Source organism: Blennius ocellaris, assembly GCF_963422515.1.
Source record: "Blennius ocellaris genome assembly, chromosome: 5".
Classification (NCBI taxonomy): domain Eukaryota; kingdom Metazoa; phylum Chordata; class Actinopteri; order Blenniiformes; family Blenniidae; genus Blennius; species Blennius ocellaris.
The window spans coordinates 3,559,696-3,576,037 of NC_137654.1; the positions used below are offsets into that span (position 1 = coordinate 3,559,696).

At 40.6% G+C, this 16,342-nt stretch overlaps 1 protein-coding gene across 1 annotated transcript in view; it reads right to left on the minus strand.

The window, feature by feature from the left end:
* LOC308130808 (collagen alpha-1(XX) chain-like) overlaps positions 1-16,235 on the minus strand; it is a 98,154-nt gene extending 81,919 nt beyond the window's left edge. Inside the window, 3 exon segments of the mRNA XM_080497292.1 lie at positions 2,618-2,722; positions 5,502-5,613; positions 16,116-16,235. Of these exon segments, the coding sequence (XP_080353418.1) occupies positions 2,618-2,722; positions 5,502-5,604 (208 nt within the window). The 5' untranslated portion in view covers positions 5,605-5,613; positions 16,116-16,235.
* Between the last annotated feature and the right edge of the window lie 107 nt (positions 16,236-16,342).

Sequence of the window (16,342 nt, forward strand, 5' to 3'; positions counted from 1 at the left end):
CAGTCATTTTAATGCTAAAAAACCAACCATTAATCCCAACACCCCAGCTAGTAAAAAGCTGCCCAGGCTCAGCTGCAAAGTGTTGAAAGGGAGACAAGAAGGAAACAGAGAAGCAACAATGCGCAGTGTAAAAGAGTACGACTGCTCTGGGAGGCCACACTCTGGTGGTGAGCACTCGCACTTCTTAACCTTGAGGTCTCCTTGAGGCACGGGCCTTTCTGTGTGGTGTTTTGCATAAATCGGAGATTATTTGGGTCACTCTCACTTTCCCATAATTGTGAATGTGAGTGAGCGCGACTGTGTGTTTTTCCTGTGAAGGACTGGGGACCTGTTCAACAGTTAGCTAGATGAATGGATGGACTGCACTGGCCTTGAGTTTTGGCTAATCTATTAGAAGTATTACTTATCAAATTCCTGTCAAAATATATGATTTGACCTACATGTTTACTTCTATAGTCTATCAAGGTCTTGTGGAGCTTGGGACATTTGGTCAGTTTACCCGAGGGCAACTGTGGCTAAATACGTAGTTTACCACCATTGAGTATGGAGGGAATGAATAATGCAATGTAATTGCATCTTTGAGTGTCCAGAAAAGTGTTATACAAACCAATATATTATTATTATTATTATTTTGTCATCTAAGATGGTGTGGCAGAATTGAATAGACGACTCGGTGCAGCTCTTGCGGAGTTCATCAAAAGTCTAAAGCAGACAAAGCAAAGCCATCAATGACATAGCCATAAATGCCAAAATCTCTTGATTGCTATGGAAAGTGAAGGCTGGCTCCAACAGAAGAACTACTGCACTGCTCAAACTGCTGACGCAGTTCCTGCTACTTAAGATACCAAAATCCCCAGTGCAAATTGGTTTTCTTATTTTTATTTTATTCAATACAATCACAAGCAATCTGACGTTTTTTCAATGTGTGTTGTTCCTCTGATTGTCCATCGGGGGGGCAGCAGTCACACAACCTTGTGACAGATCACCAACAGATGACAATGACAGGTCATCACACAGATCACTCTGCATGTTAATTGAGTTATGTCGTCACATGATTGTAACGCTCCAGTGAATCTGTGGGAGTTTTAACACATACAGGCTTTTGTCATAATCGAATATTTACTTTTCAGGTTATAGTGGATGATTTTAACATTCACGTAGATGTTGACAATGAGCGTCAACAGAGCCAGCCCCAAGGCACAAGCAAACAAAGCTCCTGCTTGGGGCTCCATGGAGGCTTGGCCGGCTCTGGGCGTCAACATTGCATTTTAGGTCATTACGAGACACAACTGGCTATTGCAGAAAGTTAATAAACCCACTCATTATTTTAAGAACACCCTTGATTCTTGTGGTATAGTTGTTATGGGATGGGTATTGATCAAATAACAGTTTTGCATCTCTGTTGTCAGACTTCTATTTGAATTAACTGGCTGTATAACACCTGGGAAGAAATGGAAATATGGGTGATGTCGGTCCTGACAATGCTGTAACCAAATTGAAAGAAATAATCTCAACGCTTCATAGCCAGGCTGACAAAAAGTCACATTTCTGTGAGTCTTGTATGTCTTTAGCTAACCCAACATTATTGGTGGGAGACAAAATTAATAAGTGTAAATCCTAGAAAAAAGTACATAAAAATAAATATTGTAAAGTTTTACAGTTGTCCAACCTCATCATTTATACTGCAGCGCTCTCATCTATCTTCAACTGTGGCTTTATCCAAACCAGCATGTCTGTTTGATCCAATCCCATCTAAACTGTCCCCCCCGATTAGTGATCAACACCAGACCAGATCAACCTCTCTTTTATAACAGCTTATGTACCACAAGCCTTTAAAGGTTGCTATTGATCCTGGAAAGATCCTGGAAAAGTGTCTTCCTGGAAGTTTTCCTGTCCACGGTTTCCTTTGCTTGCTCATATTGAATTTTCTCTGTAAGAGTGCTTTGAGAGGACTGTGTTGTATTCGACGCTATACAATTGAAACTGTATTAAAATAAAAATTGATTAGTGATGTAACATTGCCGTGCCTTTGTTGAATAATTCTAGCTTTACAAAATATGTTCAGTGATGATATGAAGGAGACCAAACAGGATCAAGACAGTTTAATCACTTTAGAAGTTATGTTGACCCAATGGGCAATAATACCAAACAGCCACAGAACAGACCAACAAGAAAAGGATTTTTGTGACTAACATCAGTTTGGAAAAAGGTCGTCTGGAGGCAAAAGCAATGATGGTGTGATAAGAACCAGTGAACGTATAGCGTTTGCCGATATGGCCTTTTTTATGTTGGAGGCCCAGAGATCTCTGTTTTCAGCTGCTGCTGGTTTTGTTCAAGCCAGCCTCTCTCTCAAGCTGTTGCTACAAGTTTCATTCTCATATAAACACCAACATATTGCAACTTACATAAAACACTGGAAAAAAAGTTGATTTGTTATTAGCTTATAGCCATTATTAAATCATGACCTTCATTAGCTTGAACTGTACAGATGAACATGAACCTTTTTGCCCTTGCAGCTGAGTAGTTAACTACTTTTAGGTTGTTATAATTGCTTTGTAAGGCGTGTTTCAAAGTCATTTGTATGCACGTTTCGGTTCCATTTCCACTGGAGTCTCACCTGAGATGGGTTTGACTCGGACCTTGTAGCCCTGCACAGGCCCATCTGCCTCCTTCCATTTCATCTGCAGCCGGTCTTCAGACAGGACTGTCAGTTTCAGGCGACCTGGACGGAAACAGCAAGAAAACAAACTCACTGAAAACCAGGAATGTTCAAAGATTTCCATGTTGAGTTGAGGTTTCCCAAAGACAGGACAAGCACCCTTCAGGCCTCCTTTTCTTGGAGAAGGTCTCACCCCGCTTGCTTCCACATCAACAACATCTAATCCTCTACTTTCGTCTGACCTCATCTGCATAATTTCCAGCAGGAATTTCCCAACAAATGAAGCCTTTCATGTTTATTTGCCGCCCAGCCTCCATCCATCCCTCTCTCCAGCTGCCTCATCCATCCATCAAAGCAGTCCCTGTCCTCTCATCTGCTGCAGAAACAGGAGGAGGACTGGCTGAAGACTGAGGGGATGGAGTCAAAGGTCAGGTCAGAGGAACGCCACAGAGTTACAGTCAGAATGGGCTCATAGATGGACGGGGGGAGGAAGAGGAAGGGGGAGACATGGAAGAAGAGAGGACATAAAAGATATGAATCACAGAGCTGTGTCTTCATCACTTCTGTGGACTACTGACCCTCAGTGTGTGTGTGTGTGTGTGTGTGTGTGTGTGTGTGTGTGTGTGTTCCTCCTCCTGGGACCCTGGCAGACGATCAGATAGTCTCAGATAGTCTTAGATATTTAGAGGGACGGGGTGAAGGTCTTACAGGCCCACTAACAACAGCTTTTCCAGACAACCACAGGCAGACACACTGTCTGCATTGTACTTCATGATTTGTGGGCAGGGTGCAACAGACTAAGGCTCTTCATTTGAGTTCATAAGAGATTTGAGGTATCTTCTGAGTATGTGGGTTTTTGCTCTTATAAAATGTAAAGTACCATATTTTCCACACTATAAGGCACCTAAATACCTCAAGTTTTCTCAAAAGCTGCCAGTGCTCCTTATATATGGAAGAATTGCTCTACTCCAGGCTGCTATTTGACAGCTGAACAACCAGAAGCTTTTATTTTGACAACTCTAACTTGGCAACCGGATCTTCAGAGCGGACGACACTCCACACAACACCTTCATCACTCATGGTTGCACACCAACATTCTAACAAACCAAAATAAACTAGATGAAATAATGACTCCCTAAACTGGGGAACACAAACACATAAACACAATCAACACAACACCAAGCCCAACAACAACCCACAATAACCTCCAACAACACAAAACATGAATTCCCATCATGCCTTGCATCCTGAGCTCCTCAGTGCAGCCGATCGCTGCAATGAATTATGGGAGTTTCTGTTTGTGGTGTTTTAAATGCAATTATTGGGGGTTCTATTAGGTTTGTGGTGTCGGTAATAATTGTGTTGTGTTGTGTTTTTGTTGCTTAGTTCGTGTAGTTTAGTTTATTACGGTAGTTGTAAGTTGTCAACCAGCAGTGAAGAAGGTTTTGTGTGTAGTGTCCTCCTGGCATAGGCTGCAGGTAGGACTATCAAAATAAAGTGTGTGCACCTCTCTGGGTGTTAGAATCAGTGGAAAATGTAACCTAATGGCTTTGAGCTATAAAGGTTGCTGACCACTGGTCTATTGCATGCACCTTATAACCCAGTGTGCCTGATATATGAACAAAGTTGTAAATTATGTTAATCAATGTAGGTGAGCCTTATAATCCGGTGCCTTATAGTGCAGAAGATACGGTAGTAATAAAATCAATATAGAAACTATGATTCTTCAAAAGTAGATCTTCTTATCTAACTGTTTGCACATTTCTTGTCTTTCCTACTCATGAGTGTCCTTAAGAGCAGAATGTAACAAGTACATTTCTCCTTTGTGAGATCAATAAAGGCTTATCTTATCTTATCTTATGTTATCTTAGATCAAAACTATCAAAGTGTACGTCCAAGAATAATGAGGAGATGCTGGATTATTGCCTTCACTCATGAAAACTGGGGCGAAGATTATGATTTGATGTGTATCTATATATTTATTGTACTATGTATGTATACCATGTATAACTTTTCGCCAAAACTATTGACCTGAATTGTATATTGGATTTTTTCAGGGATGATTTGTCTTCCTCCAAGGTTGGTTCCATTCAATTTTGAGAGCAATTGGGTCAAAGGTCAGGGGCAGCATAGCTTGGTTGGTAGATCAGTTGTCTCCCAATTTGAAGGTTGCAGGTTGGATTCCCATCTCTGCCTGTCTACATGCCAAAGTGTCCTTGGGCAAGACACTGCTCCCAATGGAGTGACAGCGCCTTGCACGCCTGCAGCCTCCAATGATGTGTGGATGTGTGTGTGAATGGGTGATTGTGATGCACCGTGTAAAGTGCTTTGGGGGTGCTCACACAGTTATAACGCACTATATAAGTGATATATATGAAATTTTATGAATTTATGAAAAGGCCCCAAAAGGATTTTCGTCATAACACGGTCAGTTTTAATCTGATTGATGCCAACCGGAAGTTAAAATGTTCAGCGCTTAATTCCATATCCTCTGATGCAGTGACACCATTATCCAAGTTAGCAGTTAGGGGTCACACGGAAATTGTAAAATGTATGTACTGTGTTGAACCATGACAAATAATGGAAGGAGTGGCGTGGTCGATCAAATTACCTGGTTTTTTACTGGTTCCCATGTGACAAATGTAGTGTTGGTGAAGGTGTGTGCTCTTCCGAGTGTCGGTTCCAGTTTATAACCTGATTCATTTCATGCCTTTATTATCACATGTTGAAGGTAAGAGTGTTGACTGGCCCTTTAAGCATCATCTTTTAAAACACACAAAGCACGCCATTCCAACTTTACTGCATTCTCCACTCCTGGCAGTTGTAAAACGAGGGCCGTTACCTTGGCCGTGGACTCCGGGACACGGCAGCAGCAGGACACTGAGCAGGACACACTGCATCAGCTGCATGGATGACAGTGATGGAGCCAGGAGGTGAGGAGGCATCGCTGGAGCCTGGAAATATGAAAGACTGTGTTATATACTTCACTTTTTGAAATTAATGCTTCAATGTTAAGTCCATCAATGGCGTTCACTTATAAAGTGTGTTTTCAGGGTCAGTGCCTTGCCCAAAAACACTTCAACACATGGAGTCGGAGACATCATGTTGAACCGCTAACCGTGGGACTGAGTGATAACCGACTCTACACACTACCACACAGCCGTGACACACAATACTTGTGTTCCATCTGATCAGATCTGCATTTTTATTTTACACTCTCCCTCAAACATGATCCCAATCAATCAATCAATCAATCAATCAATCAATCAATCAATCAATCAATCAACCGATCAATCAAATGCAAGCGATGAGAAGTTCATTAACAAAGACATCAATTGTTAAATCAGTGAGCCTTGGACTCGGTAGATAAATCCAGGCTATACTAACAGAAGAACTCGGTTTTTGTTTTAGAAAAGTTTGGTTTTCAGACATCGACATTGTAATAACAATCACTGTGCTCAAGGTTTAGTTTAGTTTAGTTCTTCCATGACGTGCCAGTAGCTGTTGCCGTGTTTTAATCAGTCACACAAGCAAGCAGAGAATAGTACATTTCACATTTAAACATTTCACAAATATTTTTTGATTTATGTTCATGATCCACAGCAGTTAGGTTTGACGGTCTAGTTTTCAGAATTTTAATTAAATTATGAATCAAGGTTTTCAGAAACTTTTAAAATGTTACACTTAAAATGTGTTGTCTGCTAAAGCAACATAATGGGGTTTTTTTAATTTTATTTTTAGTCCTATTAAACAGCCAAGTAAATAAAGTTATCTGTAAACAGAAAGATTTAAATCTTTAAGTCATTTGTTGGAAATTTTGAAAAACTTCATTTTCATTTTATTTTAGTTGACTAAATTCGTTACATATTAACTGAATACTTCACTGTCTAAAACTAAATTATATTTTTGACAAATGACTATGGCAAAATCAAGATTTGCTGTAAAAGACAACAGTCAGACCTAACAAGTCAATTTGAGTTTACATATTTTGTTTACATTACATCATAGCTGTCTTTTGTAGACATATATACATGATCAGGAATCAAAGGATAAGATAAGATAAGATAATATAAGATAAGATACTCCAGAACAGGTTCAAACTCCAAATAAAACCCCAAAACAAGCAGAATATATTTAAGGAGGAGGAAATGCATTTTGTGGCCTTTTCCCATGGGAACTATTTGACGGGCGACAGACCACAGACATGTGAGCACCTGTTTTCATTACAGACCCTCGAACTTCACACAGCTAATGACACACAAAGCTCTAATATTAAGCGACACTCAGCACTTCATGAGGTCATAAAACAGATCCGCCTCCGTCTGGGAGAGACAAGGAGCTCAGTTAACCCCCCCCCCCCCCCCCCCCCAGCTACCTGCACATACAAACATGTGTCTCAATGTTGTGGCACTTAATCAGCAATTCACTACATATTAATGTGAACCTTTTGGATTGTATCTAGGATCCTGTGTGTGCAATGTGATTTTTCACTTCTGAAAACATTTGTGTTATCATTTTTAACATATCTGAAAAGGAAGGACAAATGGACAAATTTCAGATGTAATTCCTTTTCAGACTTTTCTGTCTTCAACCTGAGGCGTTGCAACCTTTTCTGAATCTGTTCTGCTACTTTCGTTTGCCCCGAAGCTTGGACTTTGTGATGGGGAGAACTTCCCATGATGCATTCATGCCTTTTTTTTAATTCCCTTTTCTGTTTTCAATCAAATTGTAAGTTAGTTTTTTTTTGTGTTGCTCTGACTTGTTTGATAACTTTACCCACAGACAAGTCTAATATTTTCCTTGTGTGCTGGTGAGCCAACGGCGAAACAAGACCCTTTCTGACAGACAGACAGACAACTTTTGTGATCATTCTGACAATTCACATCAGAGACGCACTGCAGAACAAACTTCGGACGTAGCTTCTCTGCGTCGCGTCCGCGGTCCGTCCCCGCGATATAGTATGGGGTTATATTTGTGCCAAAATTCTGAGCGAGCGATGGGAAAATTTGAGCGCCAAAAAACTAATTGTGCAAGCACACTAATAGCATTTTGAGGAAATATTTAAATTGTGCAAAGACAAACTTGAGATTGCGCTCAAAAACAATTTCTGCGCTCAGATTCTTCCTGTGGTCTGTGGTTTCTGTTCAAACGCGAGGCAGAGGCGCGCGCGGCGCAAGGTCTGTCTGTCAGCGTAGGAAACATTGCCGTGCACACCAACACCATGAAAACTACTCAAAACAACGTAGTACATATGCCAAGAGTTTAAGTGGCACTGTAACTCTGCCACAGAAATACACCAACCGTGGAGAAGATGACACGGGTCATGCAAAAACGGAGAAATTGACCGATCCAGCATCCGGCCTTATTAAAGTGACGAGCATCAGGAGATTCTGCAGCTCGTTGTTGTTAAGTGACGTCACTGGGTTATTGGGTCACGGGGATACGGGGTCGAGAGGCGACGAGGCGCCGCGTGGATGGTCGGCAGGAAATGATGCGTTTACACGAAACAGTGTTTTCGCGTGGACACGGCCTCAGGCTCCCATATTCAGTCACTGAATTGCTAAAACATCACAGTCAAACCAAACACTAGCATCCAAGTTCACTCGCACGCACACACAAAGGAAGGGACCTTCAAAGTAACAGCTGGAAGCATTTTGCGCACTCGATTACAGAAAGACTACTGATGTGTGTTTTTGTTTTAGTATGTGCAAATCCAATCTTGACCACTGAGTAGGCAACACCCCAGACACCCTGTGTGATCTCTTGTCCTCTCAACCAACTCAGCATTGAAAGGCTCAAACTCAATCAAATCTAAAAAGCGATTTTTTTTTTAGATATTTTGATATAAGGTTTTATGTCATGCAGTTTAAACTATGACGGTATATTTTTGAAAACATTTTTCTTTCATAGATTTTTTGGGTCGTCTTGTGCTCACTGTTCTTTTTTTTTTGGTTGATGAAACTTTACCTGACCAGACAATAAACATATTTCTAAAGATTTTCAATTATTATGGAAAAGCGAATTGTTCAGATTTCATCAAAAACACAACAACGGCAAACGTGTTGTATTGTATAGTAAAACTTTGTATTGTAAAACTTACAATACATGAAAAAAAGACATTTTGTATTTTGCATTTCTATTCTGTATTTTGTGTTTAACTTTTATAATTTTCTATGCATCATAAATGTGATAAATTTTCCTTTTTGGTTTTTAAATTCCTGCCACAAAAATACCCATCTATCTATAAACTGGTAGTAAAGATTTAACAGTTATATTTACTCAAACCTTCCAATAAAAAAAACTATGATGGTTTTTCTTTCAGTTTCTTTATCCTGTGTTGGAATGCGTGTGTTTTCATGAGTTAATGTTGGAGTTTTGTATCAGCTCACAATGCGTCCAGTGAACCTTCGGGGAAATTACTCTACCGCTCTATTTCGATGTTCTCCTGACGTTTCACATGTGCCTACATGCCCAAATGTTGCAGAGTGTGAGGTTTGACTGGAGTCGTGTGTCATGCATACCTCCGTGTCTGTCAGACACAGGAAAAGATGTGTATTTGTTACACAACGTCTGTTGCCCTTTTCTTTGTCTCAGTCTCTATTCAGGTTTCACATGATTCAGTTATCAAAACGTAAGGTACAATTGTGAACGCCACCTAGAAATCTGTCAGTTTGAAGCCGAGTGATCGTCTGAATCATCTCGACATTGGCAAATGAACCCAAAAACATATTTCCTTATTTCTCTTTCACCTGACATGACAGTGACAGGCCATTAAAAACAAGAGTCAACTTAAAATATATAAGGCACACCGCCCTATAAGGCACATGGAATAGACCAGTGGTCATAACCTTTATAGCTCAAAGCCATTAGGTTACATTTTCCACTGATTCTAACACCCAGAGAGGTGCATGCACTTTATTTTGATAGTCCTACCTGCAGCCTATGCCAGGAGGACACTACACACAAAACCTTCTTCACTGCTGGTTGACAACTTACAACTACCGGTAATAAACTAAACTACATGAACTAAGCAACAAAAACACAACACAACACAATTATTACCGACACCACAAACCAAATAGAACCCCCAATAATTGCATTTAAAACACCACAAACAGAAACTCCCATAATTCATTGCAGCTATCGGCTGCACTGAGGAGCTCAGGATGCAAGGCATGATGGGAATTCATGTTTTGTGTTGTTGGAGGTTATTGTGGGTTGTTGTTGGGCTTGGTGTTGTGTTGATTGTGTTTATGTGTTTTTGTTCCCCAGTTTAGGGAGTAATTATTTCATCTAGTTTATTTTGGTTTGTTAGAATGTTGGTGTGCAACCATGAGTGATGAAGGTGTTGTGTGGAGTGTCGTCCGCTCTGAAGATCCACTTGTGAAGTTAGAGTTGTCAAAATAAAAGCTTCTGGTTGTTCAGCTGTCAAATAGCAGTCTTGAGTAGAGCAATTCTTCCATATATAAGGCGCACTGGGTTATAAGGCGCACTGGCAGCTTTTGAGAAAATTTGAGGTATTTAGGTGCGCTTATAGTGTGGAAAATACAGTAAATGGTAAATGAATTTCACTTGTATAGCCATTTTCAACTGCTTGAGCAGTCCCAGAGCACTTTACAGCGTTAATCACATTCACACACAAAGAAGAAAGCTGCCATATGCCTCATCCATCCATTGGGAGCAATTTGGGGTTCAGTGTGTTGCTCAAGGACACTTACACATGTCGGCAGATGGAGACACATGTTGAAGTACACATGTTACATGTACAATACATATTACTCAAAAACATATTACTCAAATCTAATCAAAAACACAATTTGTCATGTACATAAACACCCGTGTGCACATCTCACACACACACACACACACACACACACACACACACACACACACACACACACACACACACACACACACACACACACACACACACACACACACACACACACACACACACACACACACACACACAGTTTGCTGCTGCCATCAGTCATCCTCAGCGCTGGTTTATTGCCGCCCTAAGACTGCCCTCAGCTGGAAAAAAATATGCTGCCAATAAACAGCTTGAACTCAAAATAACCTACAAATGCTCAGGTGCCATTCATGAAAAGTTCAGTGAAAAATGTCTGGGGTTTTCAAGATGGCATCCTGGAGACGTTACAATGAGAAAGAACTGTGGTACAAACTGCCTGACTTTTTTCAACTTAATCTCAATGTTTTATGAGCTCAACATGAAGATTGACAGTTGTTTTATTATGTATAAAACTGTTATGGACAGTCTGATGGTATGCCACACAAGAAAAACCCAGCTCCCGCGGGTGCGAGCTAGCTCCTGGCAGTGCGAGCTAGCTCCTTACGGTACTAGCTAGCTCCTGGCAGTGCGAGCTAGCTCCTTACGGTACTAGCTAGCTCCTAACAGTGCTATCAAGCTTTGACAATTTAAAGCAGTTGATAATCGCTTGGTGGAAACGTCCCCAAGGCGGCAGCGGGGCTGAGCGGTAAATATTGCTTTCCATGCCTGCTGCAGAGTGAGGGGCTGTCCACACGAGCTTGCTTGTTCATCTAAACGAGCTGTTTCTGTCCTGTCATCCACATGAGGCGGTGTTTTAGAAGTGTGAAAACAGGTTTTTTTGAACACGGGTCCCAGAGTGGGGAAATTCTAAAACCCCTGCAAAAAGACGGCAAAGACGATCACCTGTGGAAAAAAGATGACGGAATCGTAATTTAATAACGTACTCTGTCTTCTCCTGCATTTTTGGTGTGTTTGGTGAGTCATAGCACCCCTACAGGCTTATGGGGTTATATTTGTGCCAAAATTCTGAGCGAGCGATGGGAAAATTTGAGCGTAAAAAAATTAATTGTGCAAGCACACTAATAGCATCTTGAGGAAATATTTAAATTGCGCAAAGACAAACTTGAGATTGCGCTCAAAAATAATTTCTGCGCTCAGATTCTTCCTCTGCGCTCAACCTCTCTCTCTCTCGCTCAACCTCTCTCTCACGAGGCTTCAGGGCATGTGACTACATGCCCTGAAGCCTCGTGTTGAGCCGTGTTCATAGTGACGTTTGGACGGAATTTTTTTGGAGAACCTCGGGGAGAAAAAAGATGGTTTTCCTTCATGTGGATGTGGCCTGAGACAGATTTCAGGTTAGTTCGCTGTGGTGTTTGAAACTTTTCTTTACTGTAATAGAGGGGGACAGACATCAGGAGGAGCTGCGACGGACTTGGATTCTAAATTCTCAATCTCATATTTCATATGAGATCTCATATCTTCCGCACCATTAAGATCTTTCATCACTTGTGATGGAGAAGTTCTAAAGTGTTTAGGGCTGAGGTAAAGTTGTACAACTAAATGAAGTGATCAAAGCTGCAACAACTCTTTATTCTGACCAGACTTGGGCTGCATCTCAATTCTACCCCTTAGCCCTTCATCTTACCCCTACCCCTTTGAAATGCGCATTCACGAGAGTCTGAGGGGTGTCCCATTTCACTATTGCGCAGAGGCGGAGGGGTGATGGGAAGGGCTATTCACCTCTCGAAACGAAGCATGCACACTTTAAACAGAGGGGTAGGAGGACATGGTGCTGAAGGACTAGCATTTCACATATATATGCTTCTACAGTTATATAAACCTGTGGTGTGTAACGCTGCCGTCTGCCATATGTAGCTTCTGTGGGTATTTGTTTCGTAGAGACCGTGTTTATAACATATTATTATTACACTGTATTGTTCCAAAGTCTTCTAATATGGGTGTTTTGAAAACAGGGACCCCCGAGCAAACAAGGAAGCTCATCCGCTTTCGCATGGTGAATGAGGAAATATTTCTCAAGTCCAAATACAGCGCAAAAACTGAAGTAATCCACGTCTCCGTCTATTTCTTCACCTTGATGTGGAAAGGCGGAAAACGAAACAAAGCAGCCAAGCTACTGCAACACGTTGAATTTGGGACGGCAGGACGATGCTCCTGCTGGAAAATCAACAAACATCAGTGGTTCAGCTCTGCTGATATAACGGCGCTGTATTATGACGTCAAAACTGTGAGACGGAGCGAGAGGGGCGGGGGCGGGTGAGCAGAGGGAGAGGGGTGTCCCAAATCTAAGGGCTGAAACTTATCCCTTTGCCTTTGCCCTCGTTTTGGAGGCGGAGGGCTAAGGGGTAAGCAGAGGACTAAGGGGTAGGCGCAGGGGTACAAAATAGAATTGGGATTGGCCCTTAATCTTCTATTATTTTGTTGGGGGGGAATATAAATGTTTGCGTGTATTTGGAACATTGAAATAATAATTTGGGTTTAAGAAGATAAACACTTTTTACCTGTGTGTTATACTCTGTGTGAAGTCATTCATTTTCTATGGCCACAGACTAATTAATTGTTTTGTGTGAATATAAAGCCTTTTCTCTGAAACTAGGACATCATGCACGTGATCGCAGACTGTGAGTTTTATTTTTGCAGTTTTTGTATACAGTATGTCTGGTTACACAAGTCGTGTAACCAGACATACTGTATACATCTATCTAGCCGACATCACAGCAGGCACTAGATTAATAGCACTCTGTGAGGCGGTGGGTGAAATTACAGCAAGTGTCTCCACAATTATAACAAAAAACTTGGTCCACTCTTATACCTAAGGAGAAAATCCTTGCAGCTATTTAAAGGGATATGGACGGATTCAGAAGTGAATTCTAAAAGCGGTTTGGCGATTTGTTGCTTGACCTTGTTCTAAATGGTTAATGATACTTTTAAGAACATTTTTTAACACATTTTCACACAGTCTGAGAGAAGCATGCAACTCCTGAACTGTAATAAAAGGACAAATCCACAGACTGCGCATCATACAGGCTGATCTCACTGTTGAATGCAGACTTTAAAGTCCTCTCCAAAATTCAAGCAAAGCTTCCTCCCTCTAATGAACGAGGATCAAACTGAGTTCATGAAAGGTTGCAAGTCATATAATAATATGCGCAGATTAATAAACTCAATCCACATTTTTCAACGACAGTCCTTGAATGGTCTTGTGCAGACAATGAAACAACGGTGTATAAATACAATACTTGTGTGCAGTAGCGTGCGGTGGTGTTTCAGTCAGGGCCACAACTTCATTTCATGATTAGTTCATGTTTAATACTTAAATAATTAGTATTAAGTAGTATTCTGCAACAAGTGTTTTGGTCCATTTTGCACTGATTTTATTCCAAATTAAAGATTGAGTGTAACATCTTTAAATCTGATTTCATTACAAATGAGTGACTTTAAACGTTTATGTTTTTAAAAAAACTGCAATACTGAAAAATCCCCAAATTATTCCTCCATAAAACCTGAAATGTGAATGTTACTTTACTTCATTAATGTATTTGAATGGGACAGTGCATATTAATGAACAAACATCCAGTGCTGTAAATACACCAGATTTCGCTCAGAGATCATTTCTATCTGTAGTCCCATGGGGTAAAACCATAGCGCACATTAAAGAACACATCACATTAAAATATGAATATGACATAATGCACGGGGAGACATACATTACCAAACAGACAGTAAAAAAAACAAAAACATTACTACGTCTATCCCTAAAGTGCTAAAGTTAGCTGCCTTAACATGTATTCAAAAATGACCCATACCCTCCTCCCTCCCCCTCACACTCATTCACACTGACCTACTCACGATAAAAAGCCGAAAATAAAAAGATACATGTCCCTGTGTACAAAAAACACCTCCGAGTGTTCACAAGTTTGCTGATTGAGAAGAAATATTTTTAGTTGTCTCTTTCATGAGACACAATGTAGTGCTTTCTCTCATGGCCATTGGTAGAGTGTTCCAACTCGAACAACCCTTCATTAAAACAACATTCTGAGCAAACATGGACCTCCGACACTGCACTTCACATCCTCCCACACTGTGGATCCAGTACTGGTGTCACCATTCTCTTTTTTGATGAATTCATGAAGAGGTGGCGGGGCCAGGCCGTTTCAGCACTCTGTACATCAGGCAACTGGTTTTAAAACATTTTTGATTTTCAAAGTTTAAAAGACTAACTTTTTCTATCAAGGCATATATGTGGAAAGACTGAGGCTTTCCATCAAATATCTTGATAGCCTTTTTATACAGCTGTTCAATTGGCTTAAGCGCCGTGACACTAGCAAAGGACCACACTGTGAAGCAGTACTCCATGTGGGAGGATACTGTGAAGCAGTACTCCATGTGAGAGGATACTGTGAAGCAGTACTCCATGTGAGAGGATACTGTGAAGCAGTACTCCATGTGAGAGGATACTGTGAAGCAGTACTCCATGTGGGAGGATACTGTGAAGCAGTACTCCATGTGAGAGGATACTGTGAAGCAGTACTCCATGTGGGAGAATATCATACAGTGCAGGTAGGATTTTGCTGCTTCTGTTGTGATGAAGAGTCAAATTTGTTTGAGGTTTTGTAGGTTCAATTTAATTGTATTTGTGATTTTTTTAGTATGATTTTGGAATGTGAGGTTGGAGTCCAGGAGGACCCCGAGATATTTGAACTGAGTGACCAACTCCAATTTTTCACGATCCACAAACACATGGGATCTGCCGTGTGCTAGTGATTGTTTCACTGGGGGTTTTTTTCTGAACATCATGCAGGCTGTCTTTTTTGAGTTGAGCATGAGGCAACTTTGTTTAAACCAGCCATGCACTTTGCTTAGTAGATTTGTGAGATTGGTAGCTATTGTCCTAGCATCCGTGCCCTGGATGAACAGCATGGCATCATCAGCATACATCAATATGTTAAGCTAAATAGCAAAGGCCCAAGCACAGAACCTTGTGGGACTCCAATGTCACTGCTGAGGCACTGAGATTGTATTCTATTTATAGACACAAGCTGTTGAAACTTTCATTCAAAAAACTAAGTAGCTTGAGAAGTAGGGGTGTCAACATGAGGCCTGGTGAAATAAATACAGTAAACAGTGATTTTTCTTAAAACTACTGTTTTTGATTTTCATTGCAAAATGCAGTGGTTGAACAGTGTAGCAAACAGAACTGAGTATAGTGATCCGAGAATAAAATCCAGCAGCAGGATCTTTAAAGTCTCACTGAAGAAGTCATTCTTCTCACAACTCACGTGTTGCACTTTTAGAGGAAACCAAATAAACTGTGAAATGTCAATGGAAAACATGAGATTTGGAAATTTCCAGAGCATTTTATGTTGTCAAACTGCATATTATTAAAATTGCTGTTACGCTTTATTGAATATGCCAAGTTGCTATTTTGATGTAAAATTATATTTCACAATTTACTGTTACTTCTCTGCACTGAAATTATGAGAAACAATTATAGTTTTCATTATTTCAAAGTCATTACACCTTCATTTCACTGGTCAGAAGATCAGAATGGGCAGCAGGTTTGTAACTCCTGAGGGAGATCAAGATTATTTCCTGTTATGTGATTTGTCATTAACTGAGTAAGGAGATTAATTGCCATTGACTTACCTGTGTGGGTTTGATAAACTTGAGAAAAAAACAATCCGGAAATCCGTTCCAGAAAAAACAATATTTTTTTTCTTAGAAACCAAAAAATGAGAAAGAAAGAAATAAGTACCCCACGAAAAATATGTTGAAACGACGCAAAGGTCCCTTTAATTCCTCTGAGTTTTAACAATAGAGAGAAACTCTTCCATCAGGTGGGACGCTTCACTTCATCCAGGTGAGACGCTTGT